The 26257-nt window shown below is 40.1% G+C and overlaps 1 protein-coding gene across 1 annotated transcript in view; it reads right to left on the reverse strand.

The window, feature by feature from the left end:
• LOC145988672 (monocarboxylate transporter 10-like) overlaps window positions 1-26257 on the reverse strand; it is a 629769-nt gene that overhangs the window by 12023 nt on the left and 591489 nt on the right. The window contains exon 5 of the mRNA XM_083123735.1: window positions 17964-18342. Coding sequence (XP_082979861.1) covers window positions 17964-18342 — 379 coding nt within the window. The remainder of the gene's footprint in view (window positions 1-17963; window positions 18343-26257) is intronic.

A 26257-nucleotide genomic window follows, 5' to 3' on the forward strand; every position in this document is an offset into this window, starting at 1 on the left:
ACTTTGTAGTGGAGAATTATGTATACAGGTTATATTTCAGGAGTGAACATCTCAAATTATTTGTCATTTCCTCATTTTGAAATACATTGTTGTGATGCTAGTCTTGGTGCCAGGCCACAATGGCATGTTGTTATTCTGCCCATTATGATACAGGCAGCAGACCAACATTACATTGAATTCTGAAACAGTAAGTTTTTTTCTCGCAACCAACTTGTAATATAATTGGTAAAAAGTTGCAAATGTTAGATGATTTTTCACATGTTTTATTGGAGTCTTAAGAAGTGCTTTAGAATACTGATACGATTGTAGAAGGTAAGTTAGAAGCTTAGAGAAACTCATCAGTGTAATTAAAAGCTTCACTACCCAATAAATTATAATTGGAAAAGTAACTAATGCAAGTGTCCGATCTTTATAGCAAGCAATTACTCTTGGTTTACGGTCATCTCAGATGCAAAGTTCTGTCTGATTTTCATGTGAAGTTCAAAGGAAGTTTGTGCTTGAGACCAGATGTTGATAACAGTTCGGTATATCAGAGACACATTTCTTCATTTTTACACAAGAAACTACTTACGGAAATGAGTTTCTCTAAGGTATCTAACGTTCGTCGAGGTATTTTCTTTCATCATTGAATCTATTTGACCGGGAAATCATGTATTTTGCAAGAGAAATATGTCACCGACGCACAATTGCCAACGTGAACCAGAAGCTCCATACGTTTGATGACGTAACCCCTTGTCAGTGCTTCCAACCTCCCCCTTTTTTTTAAACTATGCTTGCCTAACCTAACCTAACCTTGTCGGAAATGGTTCGTGGGGCTAACCATCAGCTACCCGTGCATAATGTACAATTTGCACACGTGTCGAACACGATAGTAGGTATTTTTCGGTGAAGGAGGTTGGAAACACTGCATACCCACAACAGTAGTCAACCTGTGCCTTCCATATTGTGTGTTAGGGAAGCGAAAAAAAGTGTAGAAAACATAATGGCACCTTGAACTATGTTCCGCAATACACAATTGGTAAGTACGAACCATGAAAAACACAAAATATCCGATTTTAATGTGTCTCCGATATAACGAACTGGTACCCCAGATGCTATACAACCATGTGTTGGAAGCATTTAGGTGTGTTGTTATAATGCTAAGAGCTCTAAACCTGACATGCCTAACTTAACAAAAAAGCAGTGGTGTAGAGCATTTATCTGGGGTCCCCTTAGTGACAAAAAAATTAAGATGCCAGAGTGGTACGGATATACAACAGTTAGTCCCCTCCCTCCCAGTTATACAAGAAATTAACTTTTGCCCCAAATAGTCTGCCTTCCCATTTTTTTGTTATAGACATATATCACTGTAGTACCTTCTTGAAACTAAATCAGGATGCTCTGAATCTCTGATAAATAACTGGAAGAAGAATCTGGAAATATTTCCTCTTCCTTCAACGCAGCAGCAGGGGAATCTTTTTTAGAGGGGGAAGCTGGTTGAGCAAGTGAATCTCTCTACTGGATTCATAACTGAAGACAATTGACACACAACACTACGTTTAGGGCATAGCTATAAAGGTATGAGATGAGGGATAGTTTCCTATTGATTGCTATCTGCGAAGCAAGTAAGTTAATTGGGCTTATTATCGCAGACGTCATTATACGATAGCCAAAAGTAATCATTCAAGTTATGGACTATATGTTAACTGGAACGAGTTTACAATACCGGACCACTCTCCAATTGCTATGAAATTTCGTCTTCTCACTAATTGAGACCTCCTAATCACGAATCTGCATGTAATAATTGGCGGTCGAGTATGGAAATCGAGAAAAAAACGAAATAAACTATGTTTTCTTAACGTAACATAACCCTACCATAAGAACACTAGCTCCACGGAACACGCCATTTCCCCCGAATGGGTGTCCCTTATCGCACAACACTTTAGCAACATTGTGTTCTGACGTCACGGAAGAGAGCTTTTTCAAGTTAGGTAAGGCAAGGTATAGTTCTCTTAGCCAAAATATTAATTTTTCTTTGTATTTATGCTAATGAAACCTAACCTAACCTCGTAGGCATTCCTCGTCTGACGTCAATATTCAAGGTTGCAAGATTCTGTTGTGCGTAAAGGAAAACCATTAAGATGGTACCGAATTGCTGTGTATGGACAATCACCGTGGTAAATCGCAAGGTTATTTTACGAGTTCTATACGTAAATGTACAATTTTAACAAATGACCGCCAAATATGAACTACAGATACGTCATCAGGACACCAAAATTAGTAAGTAGGTGAAATTTTATAGAAATTGGAGAGTGGTCCGGTATTGTAAACTCATGCCTGTTAACTGACATAAATAGAAGTTTGGCCATGTTAAAAATTCCTGTGTACGTTTATTAATTCGGAATTACACAATCGGAACTTGGGCCAATAATTTTTATAGTCCAACATCTCAACTGAAATCACTTTCACATTATGAAGAACAAGGTTAAAAGTTAGAGCCTCAGACCACAACTGCATGATCAACCATGTGCAACATCCCCGCCGAAAGAGCCATCTAACATCTAATCTAACTCCTTGACTTAACAACATTAACCGGGCTCGAATCCGGCCTGGGCAAGGGTGTTTGTGAGTGTCCCTTATCAGTTTCATTGTATCACCACCCATCCTCATCTACGCGATTAGCCAAAAGTGGTTGAAATGCGAAGTAAAATAAACCAAATGAATTAACAAAGATAACCCCAAAAAAGTAGTTGAAATTATTTCGGTCCCTTTCCTAGACACCAGTAACACAATTGTGTGAAAATTGGTACCGCAAATGCGTTCTTCACTATATTGTTTTAATTATTACTTAGGAACTGCTTAAATACTTACTTACCTTACTGATGCCTCTCAGTTCTTCTCTTTAACATTTCCTTGGCTGATAAATCATACAAAACATTTTATAATGGTTGAAATCACGCCGCCATCATAAAACAAAAGAAAAAACAAAGTGTGCATGTTCTTGCGGTCTTGTTTCACTAATGAGCAATTCTACATGACAAATAAAAAAAAAGTAAAGTAAAGTGTTCCCCTGTGCATAGCACCACGCCATGAAGGCGTATAGGGGGTGTGGGGGTAACGCCCCACACTTTCTTGATCCGGTCGTGAGTGGGGGTGATGTGATCAGCATCACGCCCCTGACCGCCTTTACCCCCCAGGGTTTCCCCCAGGTACCCATGTTATTCGACGCTGGGTAGGCGCCGGGGCCGCTTCCACCGTTAGAAAAGTTCCCGGATTTGAACCGGCCGGGGATCGAACCCAGGACCTTGAGCATTGTAGTCAGACGCGTTACCGACTGAGCCACCGCGGCTTTATGACAAATAAAGTGTTAACATATTCATTTCAATATGGAGAAACATAATTCCCCTTTAAAGTGAGCATCGTATCAACCTTGATACGTTAATAACAAAAATGGCAAAATATGAGCAAATAACGCTTTCAAAGAAGCATAAACATCACTCACATACACAAGGAAATGCACCACATAACCCCCAAACAATGGACATTTCCACTCAATTTTTTTAAAAGCAATTTTAAAAACTACACCCTGGAAAAATGACCCCTGCATTTTTGGCGTTTCTCTGCGTTCAATTTAAGGGGAAAACCAGACTCCCAAAGTTGCGAGGCTAGCGTTTCGCTGAAAAACACGCCCCGCCATGTTAATTCGTCACTACTCAGAGAGAGTTCGTTTATCGTGCAAGATAAATGAAACGGTTCTGCTGCGTGCGTGTTCTCAGGTCATGCGAAAAATATTGCTTGTAAAATTGGTTGCTGACCAAATTTTCAAAAATATATATATTTTAAACTTATATTTATCGAAATTTACCGTAACCTATGTAGTGCAAAATAAGAATTTTCACATTCGTCACTTTATTTATAAAGCCTATTTTACTTTATTTTCCATAAAGCAATTTCAGTTTGTTTCATTTCTGTTGCGCAAGTTATGATCAAATATTTTTGAGCAATTAAGAGAAAATACACTGAGACGATTACATCAGTTGCACAGTCAGGCCCGTAGCCAGGAATTTTTAGTAGGGGGGGCGAAGTCAATCCCAGAGGGGGCAAATTTTTAATATATTGTGTTGCATTGACAGATATAACAAGGTACAGAGAGGCACTTGCCCCCCCCCCTCCTCCAAAAGTAATAAGTAACAGGAAAGGGATGTTATCTTGAAACTCCAACGAACAATAAAAGTTCAAGCAACATCAAATAGCAATATTTCGATTATATCCTTTCGGACTACCAAAGAATACAAAGATAAAGTTTAACATAAATAGGCTAATCGGGACTGTATCTACTTTATATTTACTGGTCAATAATGTTAACAGATGATTAATATGTACCAACAACTTTGGGCTTCTCTGCAGAAGTGATTAAGGAAGTCATTCATAAATCGTGCTTCATAATGTCTCCCACTAGTTTCCAGTATGCAAGATTTTAACGCACAAAGGAATCTAACGAGAATCCAACAACACCATTGTGTTGTGTTATGCAAGAAAAATCGAATTAATTAAATAAGAATGGTTACATATTATCTAGACTTTGATGAATTGTGTAAAAAAATGTAATACATTTTTTGTAGGCCTACTTGCTAAAACATTGAAACACCGCCGCACCCCACCACGGATTCTATTTGCTTCAAATGAAAGACTTGCATCACTACAGACAATGTTTGCCTACTGGTTACGTTAACTGTTTTGCAAAATATTGTGTTGTTGAAATGCATGTGTTTGACACCCGACAAACAAATAGGAATCCCTTGATTGATCAATGACTTCTTCGATTACAGTGTCATCATTAATATTTCATATCAAGTTTTATAGAGGGAAATGCTGTATCCTCTTTACATTATGAAAAATACCTTCCTTAATGACTATGGTACGAAACCGAACGATATGAGGCCTCCTTCGCCTTACCCCATTTCCACGGCACGAGGTCTCTGGGACGCTTATCGTCAACACTTTTTGAGCAGAAGCGTACAAACCCCAAACATCAGTTTCTTTATACTTTTACTCTTCGCAGTCACTATTCACTTGTCTAATTCTTCTTTCGATGTTACAAGCAATCGAAATATGGCATCTTCTGTTCTTAATGTATGCGATCCCATTGATAGCTTCGCAGTTGCAAATCGCATTAATTTTTACTGCAGTTTAAAATTCTGAGAGCAATATATAACATAATATGGAAACGATATCATGCAAACAGTAAGGTAAGGTTGAAACTTAAATTTTGCTTTATAAAATGGATATCATAACACACACCTATGTTGCTTATCATATTCGATGCGTTTGCATAGAGAAATGATTCATAAGATTTGAAATTGATATTTACACTCCATAAGATGCTTAGTGTAACTCTTATCAAACTACAAATTTTATAGTTTTCTAACCGAAATAATAAATGTGAAACACTATCACATTTTCATCATGTTTGATAATAATTTGAGCCAGTACGCTGTCCCACATCTTTCATTAGCCGACCTCCATCATAACACACTACGAAGCCAGGGGGTTCCAGGTTCGAGCCTGTGAGCAGACTCGAAACCACAAATTCTTATCTGGAGAGGGGGTCAAGTACCATGACAAACGTGCCAATAATAATAATAATATTAATATAGTGGTGGTAGTGGTAGTAATAATAGTAGCATTAAAATACGTTATTATCGTCGTAAATCATGCAAAAGGGGGTAGAAGTCGGTGCTAAAGCATTTGTGTTTCAACAAATTATGTGAAATATTAGTCCAACACATTCAATTTCATATGAGCTAGCAATGGAAAACAAGCACGCAAACTGTATTTTTCAATGACAGAATATGCATGACGGACATTATTCTTTTTGTACATATGACACGTACAGTATAACTTCCATGTACACTTCATTCAGATCGTTTTGGCTCCCAACGGTGACTTCCGCCGCACCCTAGCTATGGCTCTGAACTTGGACTATATGAACAGTAGGCATTTTGTTTGCGAGCGAAGCGAGCAAGAAAATTTTACGAAATGTACTTTTATTTGTATAAAATTTGAAATCGAAGGTGCCCCCTGCAAGTGCCCTTAGCCGTCTGGAAGAAAAGTGCAAGAAAGACTCGAAAATTAATTCCATCTCGAGTATCCATTTGTCCTGCTGTTCTTAGATTCTGCTAGTCATGTTTCTTTAGTTCAATGTTTGCCCCCCCTAGATTGGACTTCCGTCCAAGATTGGGGGGGACAATGCCCCTGCCACCCTGTGGTTGCAACACTGTTTGTGAGTGTCTCTTCATCAATTTTACGTCATCACTCGTTGTCACGATTAGCTAGATGTGGCAGAAAAGCAACGCTAAGTAACAAAAATCAAATATCCGCTCCCTCTCTCTATCACATGAATCGCTATTACCAAAAGGTAGACTTGGGAAACAAAACATTATGCAGTTCAAACCTCATAGCAACACATCCAAGAAAAACATCCAAACACATTAGGCACCTTTAATACAAGACTACTCAAATTATCACAACTGTTCTATATACTGAAAATTGCGAAATCATTTCCCGAAGTCTGAAACTGGAAGGGAATTCTTTCTCCCCAATCCTGATACGACATTATACGGAATCCACCTTCATAAATCACAAAATCAATAAATGTTTTTGTTTTGTTGCTAGAGTAATACAGAATATAATTGTAAAGATTAGTGAGAATTCCAGGTAGGAATATTTTCTGTATTTTTCACAGGGGGGGCAAGGCAGGCTCTCAGGGGGGCCAGTTGCCCCCCTGCCCCCCCTCTAGCTACGGGCCTGTGCACAGTACATATTAATACTTAGTTTATGTATAATTATTACAAGAAAATAATGTGTATAACCAAGGGCGTATTTAAGGGGGAGGGTTCAACGGGTCCACCCCCCTTTGGTTCAGTAAAATCCGCTTGTTCATAAACATTTCTTCGGACTTATTTTATTCTCTTAAATTAGAGACGTAGGACGGGATACGGATGGGAAGGAAATTACGTAATTCCACACACCAGATGGGACTGCAGACCAAATGTCTGCAATTTCCTGATAATTTCGGAATTTCTGCGATAAGAAACTGCATTGAGACTGTCAAGTCAGTTATTTTTTTCCCCTCGAGTCATCTTAAAGATATTTGGTTTTTAGAAACGCAGTGACACAAGATGAACAGAAAAGTGTCAATACTAGCGTGACTTCGTGACTACATACACACAACTTTGTCGGGTCCAGCACCCCCTGCTCCCCAACAAGCTTCCGGCCAGCAGTGTCCTGGATTTTCACTTATGAAATAAAGCAACCCTAATCATACCAAAAGTTGATTAGAATTGTATGTTTTAAGTCCTCTTTATGCACAGTAAGGCTAATCGGGACTGGACCTACAGTTTAAAGTGGGATCCGAACCACTATGTGCCTCCACCGGGTATCGAACCCGGGACCCTTTGATTACAAGGCAACGACGCTACCACTGCGCCATCGGGGAGCCGACCCCCACGTGAACTATATAAACGCCCATGTGTGTAACAATATCCCATACTGAAATTGTACGATATAGACCCTATTTTGAATTTTGTACTGCGAAAAAAGCCGCCTCATCTCGTTACCCCGAACGCATTAATTGGTTGGTTCACAACTTCACCACTAAGGATCCTATCGAGACGAGACATGGCAGCCTTGGTCTCGTTCTCGTTGAGAGTTGTAAATGTCTGTCTCGGGTTTATTTGTAAATGTCTCATTGACAGTCTCGTCTCGATTTATAAACATCCGTCTCGGTTTGGGAGGGCAATTCTCGTTCTCGTCTCGAGAAATGGTAGAATTAACAGCGTATGCAAAGGCTTATCGTTATAAATACAAAAAAAAACAACTTTCTTAATATTTTTATTTTTTTATTCCTCGTTTCGACGGTACAAGCCCTCGAAAACTCAATATTATCCTGCTTATATATGCAAACCAAACGGTAGATTCAGAATTACCATGAATGAACTGGCGTTGTAATTATTATACACAAAATTCATGATTTATCGGAGGAAGTCGCATGTTCCACGTTTGACTCTCGACCTGGGCATGACTGTTTCCTTGTGAGTGACATTTCATTGAACTGAAAATTGTCACATGGGAGGATATTTGCTCGAGACTTTGGGGACAGCTAGGATGATGCTTCTATTGTTAATGTTAGTCTTGCTCACGAGACGAGACATTGGGCGCCTCCAGGATTGCTCAACATGGTAGCAAATATTGACCTGCTACGCCACACAGTTTTCTGGCCTTTCCTGGATGCAGAGTTGAGAAGTAGCAACGTTCCAGCCGAAAATAATTGAAAATCGCATTGCGTTGCCTTGTGGCGTCTGCAGCGAAAATGGCAGGGCGTGTTGGGCTGTTGAATACGGTGCCACTATTCATGGATTATGAATCGATGTGATGACATATATATATATATGGATGCTGTTTCAAAGTAAAGTATGTGGTTAATCTCGAAGTTAGACATGAGGATCTAGATCTGTGTCTAGAGATACAGTTGGGAGAAATGTTATATTCCTAATTTGAGAGCTTTGGTTTCAACAAATTCTCTGTGGTTACAATTTTCTCTCTCCAAAATAATACGTAATAACCGTGCAGGAGTGACATTGAGTGTAGAAAGGTTGTGGCCAGTTTTATTTAAGGATATATATGTTTAAATTAAATATTATTTTCTTATAGGAGTGCAAGTTTGACACAACACTCTGCTTTCTGTGTGTTTGTTTGATTAAGTGTTTTAAGTCCACTTTATGCACAGTAGGTTAATTGGGCAAAAATGCAAAGTAAAATAAATTAAATCAATCAAATAACATCCATGCCTATACCGGAACTCGAACCCGGAACTTAGGTAGCGAGATAAAAAGTGCTCTCGACCTCAAGGTGGGCACGTGTTCGCAAGAGCATGCTCACCCGTTTTGTAAAAAAAAAAACAACTTAATGTTCTGAACAGTACTTGGGTTCATTACTCTTTTTAACTGCGTTATTTTCTTGGTACTTTTTAATACTATACCTCAGTTGAAGCCAGTGCATAATTTTCCGTTGACAGATGACTCATTCTCCGAGAATATAGTGGCGAAAAAGTTATTACTATTTAAGTCTATCGGATGCGCGACCTAAAGGTGCGGTTGGGCTACATAATCAAACTTGCAAATACTTTTACTCCACGCATCTTTTAGTTTCGCGCGCCATGTTGCAACTAGCATAAGATTTGCAGACTACAGTTGACCGCAGGTAGCGAGGGAATTTTATGTTGAGTGAAGCCGCGGTCGCTCCTTCTCAACAACCAGGTAGCAAGCGCCTCCAGGGCTCTTGCTACTCAACAATGTTGGGTTGTTGAGTGATCCTGGAGGCGCCCATTTTCCGTCTCGTCTCATAAAAGGAGATGGGACAAGTGAATGTTTTCGAAATGAGATGGGACAGAAGAAAAAGTTCGTCTCGTATCGTGGCAGGTTGGCTAATACTTAGATTGTGCTTGTTGGTGGTTGTGGTAGTATGTGTGTGTGTGTGTGTGTGTGTGTGTGTGTGTGTGGAGGGGGGTGTCCTCCTGCGCCCCGACTTCGAATACTGCTTGTAGTCATTCATCTTCATTGTAGCGATTAGCCAAAAGTGAGAAGAAATGTGATGTTAGAGAAGATACATACTAAATTAACCATGCGTTCTCATCGTTGCAGGTAAACAAAGTGACGGAAAAGCGACGTAAAAGTAGGCTAAATACAAAAATTTGCAATATATATATTAACTGAAGAAAACTGTGTCATTTACTACAGGAAATTTAAAAACTCACCGTACCTTTTTATACCGTATCACCTCTTATATTGCAGAAATTGGCGTGTAAACCAGAGTGTTCTGAACGTATTATCTTAAAATTTGCGAAGAAAATATTATGACGAAAATAATTGTAATTCCAGAAAAGGCATTCCTATAACATTAAGTTCTTGACAGTCAGAACCAACCTATGTATTCGCAATGAACAAGGCTGTTCACGTGTTCAGCCATTGACTGTTACAAGTTTTGCTTTATCACCCTAATGGGAAAACCCTCTACCGAGTGGTTGAATTATAGTAAATACTGCTATACTGCTACGGCATAATTCATCTCCAAGAAATGGAGCACAGATTTTTGCACTGGAAGTTACAAGATATTTATTTTACACAGTAACAAGTGACTTTGCTGTCGGTTCCGCGGCTCATGCTAAGCTGGCGGGACCAGCAGAAGCCCTGCCTGCACGCATTTCTAAGTGATGACGTCAGAGGACCTCGTGTCTGTGGAGAGGACGTTTTCTAATCCGTGACGCAGGAGGTGAATTTCAGCGGTGTTTGAAGGCGTGTTTCTCGAGAACCAAAACAAATATCGCCGAGATATTTTGCATATCTCATGTTTGTGTCATGTCTGTAAAATGAATGGATTTAAAACGTTTTTCATGTCAAAGTGGAAATGTCCATTGCTCGTCCACCTTAGAGGAAATCATTTCCATTAATATTTTTGCTAGTATAAATGCTACGTAAATGCTTTCAAAAATCTTATAACGGGTAGTACTTTACAGTTTTACACCAAAGCATTTCATGGATTATTTCGGTTAGCTGTTCCAATTACAATGTATAATACATACAGCACGAAAGGCACTTCGAGTTACACCGTCTATGGTGAGAGCATGGTGTTTACAATTGAAAAAGCTAAAATATTCTTCCATACGTGTACAGTAAACGTTGTAAAGTATGTATTTAATCAGTGCCATTCTTCTCTACCTAAAACCATTTAATACGAAGCGACATTCCTCTCGGTTGAATAGTTATCTTATTTTAAAAGTGTGAAGTGATACGTTGTTTACATCTCACGCGGCCGCCATTATGAGAACGAAAGACTATCGACAAGTACGGTGTAACAAGTACCGTGTGAGGCGAAAATTAGCAAATGGGTGGCCAATCCAGCGTCAACTTGAGCATTCCCACTGGATATCCAGTTCCATCTGATTCAGGCTTTAAGCATCCTCCTTTGGTGCTGCACAAATATGGAGCTGGAGCACCTATATACCCACCACTGGAGAAAGTTGACAGCCTTTTTTAATGATACAAAATGGTGTATACAGTATACGTTTCAAAAGTCTTGAGAAATTAGTGGATTCTCTGCGTGTGGTTCTAGATGTTTATGAGTGCTGAAATTTCGTAAAATAAGACGTGGATATTTTCCCATTTCTCCCCACACATTCCATCACCCCCACCCCATCTCCACTCTCCCCACGGACACGCCCTTAGAGGACACGCCAATATGTTCAAGCCGTTCAAGGTCATCGCACAACACCGACTCCACTTTTTACCTTCTGTGCTCTGATCCGCCCTTGTCCCCTTCTACTAGGCACTTCACTGGCAAGCACTCGTTTCTTTTGAAGGCGGGATTTCGCCAGCCCATTTCAACTCCGAGAACAACATTAAGTTATTTTGCAGTTCTTTCATCTCTTTAATTAACAATAAACTGGCAATGATAATTGTGTTACAAGGTCTTAATTGAGAGGAAGGAACTGAACATTTTTGTTTCAACGTGGAAGATCGTTCATTCCCTCTCGAACAGAAAGTGGCCGACTTTTTTTTTTAACCAGTCGCAACCAAGGCACATTTACATGTAATCGTATGTTACGAACAAGGCCTTATATTCACACAAGCTGTGACGTATATTGACTGGGATACAACGCCGACCTGTCCGTCCAAATAGCTTCGGCAAGCAAGGGACAAGTAGACTGGTTCCAATCCTACGAGAAAATGTCTGCTTATTGCTTCCTGTTATTGCCGGCAGATGTCCTTTCTGTCGTTACACCTGACGGAAAATGATCCCAGCTACATGGATGATATGCTTTGGCTAATTGAGTTTTTCTCTGTTCGGTTTTCCCCCACAGGAATTGCCAAGCAGCTACTGTTCGAGAAATGCCACAATGTATTAGGCAAATAATAAACTCCATAAAAAAAGGAGGCCTACACTAGGGAACAGTGGCGTGCCAATGATTTTCGAAAAGGGGGTTTTCGTATACTTTTTTAGTAGTCGGCCTTCATTTTGACATATTTTCCCTGCCTTTTTCTATTTTTTAGGAATGCTCAGCCAAAAGGGAGGGGGGTATAACCCCACCCCACCCCTTGAGGACTCTACTGCTATGGAAAGGTTCGTTTGAAAAGGGCCACCAAAAGGAAACAATGAGATGTATTTGAAATGCGGTAAAAACATGTGTAACGATCATATTTGTACATAAATTGGCCTATAAGTTTTTGCTTGAGTTTTGTTCAAAGTCCGCTTTATGCACAGATAGGTTAATTGGGACTGGACCTACAGTTTAAAGTGGGATCCGAACCACTATATGCACCGGGATCGACCCCGAAATTGGTCTGTCTGCAATTGAATACGGGAGAAGGTTCAAATTTTGACAGCCGACCTCCATGCGGAGTGGTTAGCACAGCGCGCTACGACGACAGGGATCCGGAATCGATTCCCGGCCTAAGCATGGGTGTTCTTTGTGAGTGTCCCTTCATCAATTTCATCATATCATCCTCATCTTTGTGATTAAACAAAAGTGGCATAAAGCGAAGTACACAATAAATCAAAAATCAAGATGATGGTAGGCCCAGGTCTGGTAAGAATGGCAACAGTATCCTGAAGGAAATTCGTGTAGTATATAATATAAGAACATAAATATAACTTTATGTGAAGTTATTTGAAAAAACTGAATAATAAGTCGAAAAGAGTTAAAGAAGTGAAATTTTTAGTTTTTAGTCATTGAAATCGTTATGTACTATGGAGTGGTCTCATATATCTGTGTATCGGTAGTGGATCATTGTTAATGCTTTTCGAAGCAGTAAATCAAAATATCCTATTTCATGGCTGCAAGTTGGACAACGTGCACACAGGCGCAAAGAGAATGTTTATAATAATAATAAATCTATTTGTATAATGCAGCACTATGTGTTTTATTCGCTATCACAGGGCTCCAGAAATAATATGTTTGTGTGAGGCAGGAGCGTATAGGCTATCTGCGAAGCCTGAAGCCTAGAAAGTAAAATACTGAAGATAAATCTCTTAGAAAGTGTGTGGATTAAGCTGATTTGAAAAAGATGATAATGGCGATTCTGAAGTTGGCAACCTGAATTCTTAGGAGTTGGTAACCTGAATCCTTAGGAGTTGGCAAGCTGAATCCTTAGGAGTTGGCAAGCTGAATTCTTAGGAGTTGGCAACCTGAATCCTTAGGAGTTGGCAACCTGAATCCTTAGGAGTTGGCAACCTGAATTTTTATAAGTTTGCAACCTGACTACAGTTGGGATGGCAACGTGGCTTCCTTGAAGACGCCAAGAATGAGTTTAGTCTTCTCCCTTCCTCCATAGCCTAGGACCAGGTGTCATAGTAAGAAAGACAAGGTCTTAGACTCAGCATACGCCACTGGTGTGAGGATATATACATTTTTAGTCTCTCCCTAAACACGGAGTGCAAATATATGCAAAAGTTTTAATCGCACACTGAGTTGGTTGTTGTTGAGTTGGTGTTTTAAGCCCACTTTTTGCACAGTATGGCTAATCGGGACTGGATCTACAGTTTAAAGTGGGATCCGAACCACTTGTGCCTCCACCGGGTATCGAACCCGGGACCCCTTGATTACAAGGCAACGACGCTACCACTGCGCCATGGGGGAGGCCCAATCGCACACTGAAATCAACTGCCCACTATCAACGGATCGAATACCAAACACAAGATAAAAAGTTAACTCTACACAAGTTAAGAAGGACAACAGGCAGAGTCTGGGAATTCTACTTGGTAAAATAATAATAAAGGAAAAAGTTGTGTACAAGGGTGCTATAAAGACGTTGCAGCGTAGGACAGGTTTTACGATTGATTTTTACGAGTTGGTCGGAAGAAAAAGCAGACGGGACAGGAAGAAAACAGCAAAGTTGGACTGCGAGAAGTTTCAGAAACATCGAGTAGAAGCCGATGGCCGCATGGGCAGTGACAAAAAGTGGGTCGTCAGAATGATTTACTGCTGAAGGCTCATTAAATTAAGACTGAGGGGAACACATTTACAGGTCGTGTTCCATCATACGGCCTCTCGAAATTCAGGCTACTGAATTATGGTCGGTGTTTGTTTCTGATGTGTTTAAACTGCGATTGAAAATCGACATGTTCTCAACTTCTTTCGCGTAGGTTCCTTTCTAGATTGATTTCAAGTTTTCTCCAGCACCAAATCAGTGTAGGCCTATGCACTAACGTGGTGTAGAACGGGAGTAGGGTACAGTACACTCTTAAATTCTTTGATCCGAATTGTACAGTGGAATCCATGCGTATTACCGTACAAATTGCCCATGGCTATTTTCATTAATTTTTCTCTTACATCCTGTGCTCTTAAGCGATGAGTTTTTATGTATGCTGGTGCAGAAGTTGTCAACAGCTTGTATTGAGTTTTCTTTTAATTCTTGAAGCTCTTATTGGGTCAAATGATGTGCACGAATATGGTGATGGACAATTTGCACTGTAAGACATGGATTCCACTGTACACCCTCAAATAACTCGACAGACGCTGAAGCTGCCATACAAAGAACCGCGTTCTTAGTAGCGAAACGCAGAATTTCTTTTTCTGCACTATATGTCTGTCCAAAAGAATCTAATCCACCGGGAACCTATTATACTGCATTGTGGTACAGTGGGATACACAAACATTGTGTGGCAAACTGTCCATGACCATTTTCATTACATTTTCTCTTGGGACCTACGTGATTCTTTTTAGGGCTAGAATCTTACGTACGCTGCCTGTCCAGTCCTGATTAGCCGTACCGTGCATAAAGTGGACTTAAAACACCAACTCAATCAATCAAACAATCTTACGTATGCTGGTGTAGATATTTTGAGCAATTTCAATTCTCGAAGCTCTCAGGGCCTAAAACAAGGAGAAGAAACATAGTGATGGACAATTTGCTTGGTAATACTTATGAGACCCACTGTACTTATTGCCTCACTTGATCTGTGCTTTAGAAAACTTTAAAAAGGAAGTAAAAGCTGCTTAATGTGAATGCAAGATAATGGAATGAAGCCTAAATTGTACATGTTTTTAAAACCTGACAAAAACTGTCTTGAAAATAGCCACAAAATTTATTCAAAAATTCAAAATATGGATTATTTTGTGAATTTTATTTTTGTGCATACAAGGTTATGCAACTTTTATTTTGAAAATTGAGAGCTGTGTTGGATGTTCTGAAATTCAATGGCCCATGTTTGATTCATTGATTGATTTGGTGTTTTAAGTCCACTTTATGCACATATAGGCTAATCGGGACTGAACCTATACAGTTTAAAGTGGGTCCGAACCAATGTGCCTCCACCGGGTATCGAACCCGGAACCCCCTTGATCACATGACGGCGACGCTACCACTGCGCCATCGGGAAGGCCCGAATGGCCCATGTATATGCATGAAGAATACATGTAAGTTGAAGTTTGTGCCCCCTAATCAAAAACGTTCCGCGCCTATAACATGATCACCAACCCAAGAAAGTATATTTCAAAATGTTTAATGAAGATACTCACGAACAGAATAATGCAAGTTGTATTAGGGGCAATCATCACCAGCAGAACTCTGCCACGGAGGGGGTTCGTGCACATAGTTTCCAGTATGCTATCACAACACTAATTCGTACGATGAACGTACGATTGATGTCACACATGGCAACTGCACCACAGGGACTTCCAACTGAATGACTTTGTGTGAAATATGTATTATGGCCCAGGCATTCTTTATATTTCGGATATTCTACTTGCTTTTGAACCTATTTGCCTAATCACGACGATGAGGATGTAAGACAGGGATCTTCAACCCATGGCCCGCAGAGCCCTTTGCCGTGGTACGTGCCAGTTTGAAAATTACGCACTTAACAGTAAAACCGGATTAAGTAAATGGCATATGGCAGTATCTTACAGTTCTCAATACCGTAGTGTAGCTTCGTGGCCCGCGAGCGTCATTGAAATTCTTAATGTGGCCCGCAATGTCCGACGAGATGAACACCCCTGATGTAAGAAGTAAGAAAAATGCAATATAGGACTCGGAAGTTGAGGAAAAATACTTCTTTTTCCTAGTGTCCGAAGACGAGGCCCAACATAATATATGTTCATTTTGGGTCATTGTAGGCCAGAAAAAGGTTGGTTTTATTTGTCCTTTTTTGCCTTTTTCGGCGTTTTTTGGCTTATTGGTCCTTTTTTAGGCTTTAACGGCTTTGCAACTTCACCTTCTTTCGACTACGTTTTTACTGCCCATTCTCAATTCGAATCATCATCAGAGCACCACCTCTTAAACATCCTTTCTGCAGTAAAGAAATAAAAAAAAGGAAAGAAATAAATATATTTGAACCATCCCTGAAACGAGAGAAAAACATTTTTGGACGACTGAAATAGGATCCGAAGTCCTATTTCTGTAACCCTAGTGTGGTTAGGCCAAACCTGATTCTTCAAATAAGATTTTTCAAATTATGTTAATCTAAAAAATATATAATGTCTTAAAGAAGATGCATTTCATTCATATAGTTTTTTTCGCACTGTGTGTTCCATACCACCAGAATTTTGATTTTTTTTATTCATTAAATATGTAATTAAAACTGAAGTTATTAATTAATTTGGATTACATTTATACGTCCTTCTCCGTTTTTAGGTCCTTTTTTTATATTTTAGGTCTTTTTATAGGTCTTTAATTTCCGAGACCTAATGTAATCTTATCGCAAGCAGGGTTGGCAAAATTTGTGTTTTTTAAAAAAGAAACAAAATAAACCATTTTTTTGTTTTAAACATTTTTTGTTTTAAACATTTTTAAACAGTGTTTTAAACAAGAACCGAAAAAACCGAAAGACTTATTTTCTAAGAATAATGATTAATAAGGAATCTGTTAATCATCCAAGGATGGACTGCGTTCCTATTATGAAGCAAACGCTTGACTAACTTCTTAAAATACACAACATTTATGTTAAAATTTCGTATGTAAGCTGTTCGAAATGTTTCAACTAATCCACAGTTGCCAGGTCCCACTGAGTCCACGTGGTAGCTACTCTGTCTTTTTTTTCTTTATACGACATTTTATCGTCAATGTAACTAAATATCGACATTAACAACAATGCTCACATTTTGCAATGTATTAACTGAGGAACAAAATGTTTTCTTTTCATCCATGTAGTATTCAATTTTTAAAATATTTTAAACACCTGTAAAAAAAACATAGCCAGGTGTTTTAAACGTGACATCACGATATGTTTCTTTGTTAATTCAATATACATTTTCAGTCACAGAACAGATTAGATTTCTATACAGAGTAAACAGAATGAAAAGGCATAGTTACGAAACACGCAAATAACCAAAAACTATAAAAAATCAAGTATCAAAATGCGTTTTAAACAAGTCTGAAAAGAAGATGTTTAAAATTTGTGAAAAAATGAAAGCCATATGTTTTAAACGTTTAAAACAAGTTGTTTAAAATACTTTTGTTTTAAACATGCCAATCCTGATCTCAAGTATAGGGTGTCCTTTGTTAGTGTTCTTTCATCAGTTTCATCTAATCATCCTCATCGTCGCAATCAGCCAAAAGTGGCAGAAATGCGACTTATACCGCGTGCGGCAACTTTTAAAACCGCGACAATCGTTTTGAAGAAGCTTGGAGTTAATATTTCACACACACGAGTTATTTTTCTGGCGGAGTTATGCTTCCACAAATAGTTTTCATCAATTATTATTGTTAACATCACACGTTGTATGGAATAACATCAGCCTGGAATCAGGGGTAAATTCAGGACCAACATGAGCATAAATTGGTCCTAAGTGAAAAATATTAGGGGGTGTTAAGGAAATTAGGATGTTTGTGGATATATCACTGCCTGAAATGATAAACTTATAACGTGTCATTATGGACTTAGATTGAGACATGAAAAGAATAGGGAAAAAGAGGGAGTTCGTTCTTTACCTGAGATAGGAACGCCTATGGCAATGGGGATCGCCTGAGAACACTGGACGAAGCCCCAGGTGCGAGCGAAGTTCCTGGCCCTCACCCGCTCGTACGTGTACATCTTGAGGGAGTAGTGGTACCCTCCGCAGAAGATGCCGTATATCCAGACGAAGATGACGTAGCCGTGGTACCCCTGCACCGCCGTCAGAGCCAGGATGGAGACGCCGCACATGAAGACTGCCGCCTGGCACAGGTACTGCCGGGCGATGCGACACTCCACGCTGTTCTGCAGGACCACCAGGCCGAAGGCGCAGCAGCCGAGCGTCCACGCTAGGCCCAGGTACGTCTGCAGGAGCATGGTGGTGTCCCCGAGACCCTCCTGCTCGGCTTGGTGCGCCTGAAACGAAGACACGACATTTGGTAACTGACAGGTCATGACAGGTAACTGAAAACTTTTGACTAGTAAGTATAAGTAAGTATATAAGTAGTACATAAGAAAACATGTTTTTCTTTTCAATTCTACTTTTGGCTCGAAAGTGGACCTGCAATTTAAAGTAGGGTCCGAGCCAGTGGCGTACCGAGAATTTTCTAAAGGGGAGAGGTTATTTGTGTTTTTTTTGTAGTTCTCTTATTTTGACATCTTTTCTTGCTTTAAGAGTTCTTTTTTTATATATATAGAAATACCGGGTCAAACGGGGGTTATGACCCCATCAAATCCCCCTGGGCACGCCACTGGTCCGAACTACTGTGCCTCCATCTGAAATGGAACCCTAAATCCTTGATTTCAAGGCGGAAATATGCAGAACATGACAGGAAAATATTTAAAATACGCTCAGCCAAATGTGCATAAATATGCCTTGAAGAAGCACCTTAATTCAATTAGTTTAATCATAACATTAATATCTGTAAGCTTTAGAAATAAATCACCCTTACCAAACAAAATATACATGGTCATAAAAATCATAGGCATATCATAAATCGTCAGCCCCAGAAAGAGAGCAAATTTCCTAATGGGCGAGGGCGGCATGTCGAACCAGGATACGGAAATCATCTACTGCTGAAACAACATGGACTATATTAGTGGTGACGTCAACAGCAGACAACTGAGGCACGATTGGTTGATTGAATTAAAAGTTTTGGGTGCGTCGGCACTTAAGGTCATTTTGCAGCCTTCTATGTATGTGGGGGAAATCCCCTTATCTAAAATTCTGACCGAAAAATTTAAATAAGGGACGTAAGAAGCTCCTTGGGAAAAATTATAAATGCAACGTTGTAACAAGGCATGCACAAAACAAGCACAACAATTAAAAAGTCAGAATCTTTTAAAAGTTTCCTCAAAGAAGGTGGGAGAGACCAGCTTGTCGCAAAAATCTAAAAACATTGGATAAAACACTGTTGTCATCACCCAACAGGGAAGGGTGCAGCCCTTGCAGAAAGTGACCATGCGGTAGGGCTGGCTGTGTCCAATACGCATGTGTGTTAGAAGAACTTCTTCTCGACGGTAGGGACGAGGCGAGGAACGCCATGCACCTGTGGTGGGCTTAATAGCGTGAAGCTTGTTCCCCGTTTCCGCATCCCACTCTTCCTGCCAAGTGTCAAAAAGGCAAGAACGAAATACATTCTGCAGGTCGCTAGCTGGCTTCAGGTGGACGAGAACGTCGCGGTCTGCATCACCAGACTTGGCGGCAGCATCGGCTGCTTCGTTCCCCTGTATGCCCTGGGACCCAACAGAAGCGGACATCGGGACTGGCACACAAGGACACTAGCCGTCGAAAGGTACGTTGCACTACAATGTATACAGGGTGAGTCATAAGTCTCCATACAAATGTTGAAAACTGTGACTAATGTTTATTTTTCTTTATCAGGCAGGTGAACCAATGAAAAAGAGATGCCACTAACGAAGGAAGAACGGATTGACATCATTATGTTGGCTGGGAGTGGTATCACCCGTCATGTAGATAACCCATGACACCGTGCCCAAACTTATCAAGAAATTCAGAAGGACAAGTTCCGTCGCCGACGAAAGCAGGCCTGGAAGACCAAAGACAGCAACAGATGAAAGGAGGGTAACGCAGGTGCTGACAGCGATGACCAGGAGTCCGACAAAGAACACCCGACGCCTCTCTGCGGAAATTGGAATCAGCCAAAGCAGTGTCATGCGCATTTTGTAAGTTTACAAGTGGCACCCTTACAAGCTGCAGCTCTTGCAACATCTTACAGAGGACGATCCCGACCGTAGAGCAGAGTTCTGTGAAAGAGCACTGAACATGAAGGAAATGTTCCTGGTTTTAATAGTTCCATTCTTATTTCAGATGAGGCTAATTTTTATGTCAATGGTGAAGTGAACAGGCAAAATGCCAGGTACTGGACAGATAGCAATCCACATATGACGGTTTGGGGTCATAATTCCCTTGTTAATAAAACGTAAGTCGGCTACAGTAAATTCTGATGGTTGGAGAACTGATCTAACCTATCGAGATTGCTCGTCCGTGGTGAGAACGCACACGAAACTCAGAGAATTCACGGATATTAGCGCTATTGTGTTGGGGTAACGTCCAGTGCACGGACAAACCTGATATGAAAAGCGACTAGAAAGTACAATTGATAATATTTGGATTGAAACCTGCTTTGGCATAATATGATGTTATTATTGTAATATTTAATTCGGGCATGTACAATTTAGATATATATAAGGTGCACCAGCTGGTTTATCAATAGAACATGAGAATTTATCTTGACGTTTAATCTTACACTTCATTCTAGTTTTTGAAAACGAGGTACCTCAGATATTATATCATCTATTGCTATCTGATCAAGTACATTTAAAACAAGGCATTAATAAATAAATAATAAATAAATAAATACATTAAAGTTAACGTCACTGTTTGTAACTCAAGAGTTTTCAGACATAAATTGCTTATTTTGTACGAAAGGAATATAATTCAAACTAATTACAATATCTAATGTAAATTTGGATACATCACGGATTTGAATAAATAATTGAATGTACGAGTGAGTTATAATTCACCAAGGTACTCATGCATGATGTCTAGTTCTCCATTTGTGAGTATTCACTAACCATGAAATTTCTTTCAGGTGAGAGAGATGTCTGAGTGCTTGTTCGATGGTGGTGACATTTTTTAAGCATGATACTGAACTCGTTTTATTCATAAATCATAAGAATGAATGTGAATTGACATAATCACGTCTTACCGCGAATTGATCTTTCAGATTCATCAGGCATGATGCAGGGAAAGAGCGGGTACACTAATGAAGGGATTTTCAGTAACTGCTTTGTGCATCTGCCTAGTACAGGGCAGTTTTTCAACAGATTGACTGATTTTTTAATTTCTCTTATTTCATCTTAAATCAATGGGAACTTGAAACACAGTTATACTATTTCTTACTAGCAGGGATTGACTTGTTGACACCAATCAATCGTCGCCAGCGCTACCCTACGGTTATTCTATGTGAGGGAACTGATTTGGAAAGGTTAGGTTGTTTTAGTTGGATATGATAGGTGGGAGTGGCAATGGATGTGGGATACGGAATAGTCAGGCTTGGGCAACGTCGCTAGAGCGGACCTTTAAACACATTGGATGTCGGACTGCAAAATTCAAGGGACGGGAAAACTCATGGTGTAGTGCGGGATTTGGGGGTAACAGGATTGTTGGTCCTTTTTTTCATTGAGGGAAACCTCAACGCGACGAGTTATCTCGACATGTTGAAAAATGACATCTTCATGTCATTCCTGGACGAAAGTGGCGACTTATCTGCAGTTTTCCAGCACGACGGGGCACCAGCGCATTACGGAATTGAAGTGCGCCAATGGTTGAACCAGCAGTTTCCTGGGCATTGGATCGGTCGACGTGGTCCGGTGGAGTGACCACCCAGGTCGCCAGATCTTACTCCCATTGATTTTTACCTTTGGGGGCGCCTGAAATCGATTGTGTACCAGAAGGAAATCCGTAATGTTGACCATCTTAAAAGGATAATCACACAAGCTTGCAATCAAGTCACAGGAGAAACATTGTCACGTGTTCGCCAAAATTGGTTAGAGCGCCTAGCATTGTGTCTGGACATGGAAGGGAGGCATGTGGAACATACCCTTTAACTGTAGCATAATACGTATAATCCCATTTGTAAAAAGAAAATAAACATTAGTCACTGTTTTCACCATTTGTATGGAGACTTATGACTCACCCTGTACTACAGGATTGTATTTTCCATCGTTGCTTTAAGGATTGTGGCAGCAGTTACGAAAGCAAATTGTGATGTGTATCGTACATCTATGGTGAATTATTACACATACCTTAAAGAGCATAAGGTAAAGAATATCTGGAGTAAGGAAATCATGCATAAAAGAAATTCGAGCTGTGCGAGCTCTAAATGTATTCTGCAATGGAATTGCCACGTTGGATGATGGGAGTCCAGCAGCCTCACGTGACTGCAGCGGTGTCACCTATTGGCTGCGGTTCCTGATCGGACGCCGCTAGGAGCATTCACTTTACTCGATTTCCTAGTTCATTTATTATTTAAGTTTTCCTCTCTAATTTATGTGTAATATATCGACGGATTATCCAAAATCTCGTCTGTACATTGATGTACGATACACACCGCAATTTTGTTTCACAACTGCTGTCAGAATTCTTAAAGTTGCCCCTTCCAATGGAAAAACCAATGCTAACTCACAGGGTAAAATCACGTGAGAAGTTTGTTTGGACTCAATCTTGCAGCGTGACGTCATAGTAAAATAGTCCATTGAAGTTACATACATAGTAATGTCTCGTGGCAAAATATGTTAGTGGGAGGTGCTACGAGTTGGCAAATCACAAACACAAAGCGAGCGTAATAAGCAAAACAATCGAACGCATGCAATCGAAAATTCTTATTTGAAACTTACAGCGTTGTTTCACGCTTGTTTCTATCACGTGTACAATTTTTCTCCTCGAGGTAATCTCGTCTTTCACGGTTGGGCAGTAATGTATTAAATATTAACTATGGTCTGTTTGTGTGCCCTGACTAACCTCTGTCCTGCTCTCGTGTCGCCTCTGGATCGAGGGCAAAGAAAGTCAGAGCAGTAAATCAAAAACCATTCTCCTTAGTGTCCCACACGCAGCGCTTTTCCTTTAACGAAATTCCGGATCCCTTCGCAAGACAATTTGGCGGGCCCATCGTGCTGCAGCGGCAAACCGCGAAAAAATGGGTGTCTCCGGGAAGAAATGAAGCGAAAGACAGTCTGAATCCACAAGAATGGAATTGAATCCGCTCGCCTCAAGTGCTGCCATCTGTAGCTCTATTCTTGCAAACTTCATCTATCTTCTTTTGTTCTGTTTCCGTGGGCACAAGATCCCAAGAGGCAACCCAGTTCGGAAAATAAGAGCAATCGAAGCTGATGGTTCTTGTCCAGGGGCGGTTTTAAGGGAAACTCCGAATTTTCAGATAAAAAGAAATGTTTCTTCTCACAACTTAAATAAAAATTGTAATGTGCGAGCGTGTTCATCATAAAAATATTTTTTATTTTATTTTATTTTTATTTAGCGTTCCTTATCTGACTCTTGTAGCTAGTCGCGACAATGAGGATGAGTGGACTAAATACACCAGTTGAAAATAATGCATAAATTCTGTTTCTCAGGCCAAATGTTTACGTGCATAATCGAGATAGATACAAGAAGGCGTCAATTGATTGTATTAAAGTGCAGCTCAACATAGTTTAAATGTGTTTGTTCCGCCATTTATGAATTTTTATTCCAAACACTTCTATGTCACATTTGCATCACATTCACATGAGCAGTAGCTCTTCTGGCGCAATTTATGGCAGAGCTATATACAGAGTAACCGTAAAATAAGTATTTTTTATGAAAAATTACTCCTGTAGAGCTGTAGATTATGTGTAGACAACGTATGATTCACATGGCCCTAAAACGGAAACAAGCAGTTGTAAGATATAACAAAATGGCAACTAAACCAACTGGATGCCCATATTTTCTTGTGAAAAGTAGCTGCAGAGACATTAAACATCTCCTCTACAAAGATAATCTGAAATTTCATTGTGAATTGCCAACAACTGAAGATACTTTATATTCTGGCCACCAGGGCGCGTCTAGTAACTTAGCTTTATAATACGCATGCGCCAAACCTACATCTAATGCCGTGATTTAAGCCTATCCAGTTTATTGTTACCTCTCTGGAAGGTCTCCGTGAGATCATATTCTTCAAGTAGATTAAAGCGTGAGCCATATTTTCGCAACACAAAAGGAAGTGACGTGTGCAATTCAGGTAATGTCTGCCATCTGCATATATATATTTAGGAACGCCACGGGTAGTTGAGGAGCTTAGCAGAGCTGAAAGCTGGCTTCCGTTCAGAAGTTGCCTTCTACGTCACTCCTAAACGGTGTCATGAAGTCACGATCAATCTTGTAAACATGGTTGCTGGAGTGACAGTTCATCTTGCAAATCGGGATTTCTCAGGGGCAAGAGGTCGAAACGTATGAATATTTAATGAACTTTTGAATCGGAAGACGTCTCGTGGGAGTGGGAGGTGGTAGGTCCATTTTGGAAATGATGATGGTGTGTAATGTGGTGTATTAGACTTAAAGTAGAAGCTCGTGAGTTGTCCATTATAGGGATTATCTCTATCAACCCATACATAATGCATGCGACATTATGCATTAAGAAAACCTTCATGATGTTCTTAAGCACTTGCAGAATGCACTAGCGTAAAGTCAGTTTAAGACCTACGCTATCTATCTGACTATTCTATAGCGTTCGATTTGAAGAAGAAAAAAGCTTCGGAGAGGGCAGTTAATTTTTGAAGTGAAGTGATATTGTGATATCACCAGTACTCGAAGTGCGTGAGAACGCTGAAGATGCTATACCCCTCGAGTTAAGAAAACATTCATAAAACATCCCCGCAGCTAAGATAATTTGCAAGGGCACCGCCCCCACCTGCTGCTTTGTTTCCATGCTGATCCATTCAAGCACAACCCCGGTCTATTCCCAATATCGACCAAGCATACACCCAGCTAAGCTCCGCGACAGGTTAAGTTTGCAGCAGGTTTTATGTATCAATCCACTCTAGAGTGGCACTCAGCATCCCCGTGCCAGTCTCACCTTAACCGCTGAGCTGTTGATATCACAGACAGTGAGAAAATCCGCAGTATTGCAGCGGAACTATTTTCTGCGCGCACGTTTGGGTCTATATATGCGAAAAGTTGCTGCAAGGTTAACCTGTCGCGGGGCTTAGGAATTTTCACTTCGAGAACTGGATGTCACGATCCATTGCATCAGGAAAGCAACAAAGCAAGCAATGGGCTTCACGAAGGCCTTTGGCATTGACTCACTTGTCTTCACGCCGAGCAAAAAGTCTGTCAATGTTTCATTAACTATATTACCCTTTTCAGTGCACAGCACATATTATTAATCACAAGATTTAACTAACTAGGGCTGTGCGAGACGAAACATTTTTGGTCTAATTGGGAAGGGAAATTTTTTTGTAACTCCGGTATTCGGACTGAAAAGATTCGCCATTTCTGGATGGAAAAACCTTTCGTATCGGGAAGTTTTCGATTTCAAATGCGGACTCAGTCAAGTCTAAACTTGTCAACAACGCCAAAGTATTTTCAATTCAATTTCAATTTTATGATTTGCAAAATAATAATAATAACAAGAGCAATAATGAAAGGTAAAATATGACTGAAAGGTAAGATGTAAAATATTACTCTGGCTCCCCTGAGAAAAAAATCCTGCGGGCCTCCTTGGCTATGTGGCTTATCCTAAAATCTGAAACACGCAAATCAAGAGCGTTACTGCGCTACTGGACCCCTTTCCACAATAACTCAGAGGTAATGGCGTTTATGCTGTGCTAACCAAGAGCTTTTGTTTTCCATCTTTAATAAACTGTCCGCTTTCTTAGATACTTTTTCCAAAATCTCGACGTCACACTCAATGTAGCCAGCACAAAGTACAATTGATCTTCCCCAATTTACTTCCAGAAAAATATATTTAGAAAGTAGCCATGAATACCTGGATGACAAAAAACTCCATAGATCATGCTTTTTTTAACCTTTGCAATGAATCTTTTGTCGTCCAAGATCATGTTTTGTTTTGACCCACCTACTCAGCTCCTATCCCCAATTTCGCTTGCGAAGCGAATCCTGACCTCATTGTTTCTTTTACGACTTGCACGGCGCTGTAAAAAAGGGCCTGGACTGAAGAACTTAGCGCTCAATCCGGCCCTTTGCGAGCAGTGGAGGAAGCGGCTTCGGTCCGGCCGAGGATCTGGTCTCTCCGGCCATAAAACACAGAACGGG

The sequence above is a fragment of the Lepisma saccharinum genome, chromosome 6 (assembly GCF_977018435.1).
Source record: "Lepisma saccharinum chromosome 6, izLepSacc3.1, whole genome shotgun sequence".
Classification (NCBI taxonomy): domain Eukaryota; kingdom Metazoa; phylum Arthropoda; class Insecta; order Zygentoma; family Lepismatidae; genus Lepisma; species Lepisma saccharinum.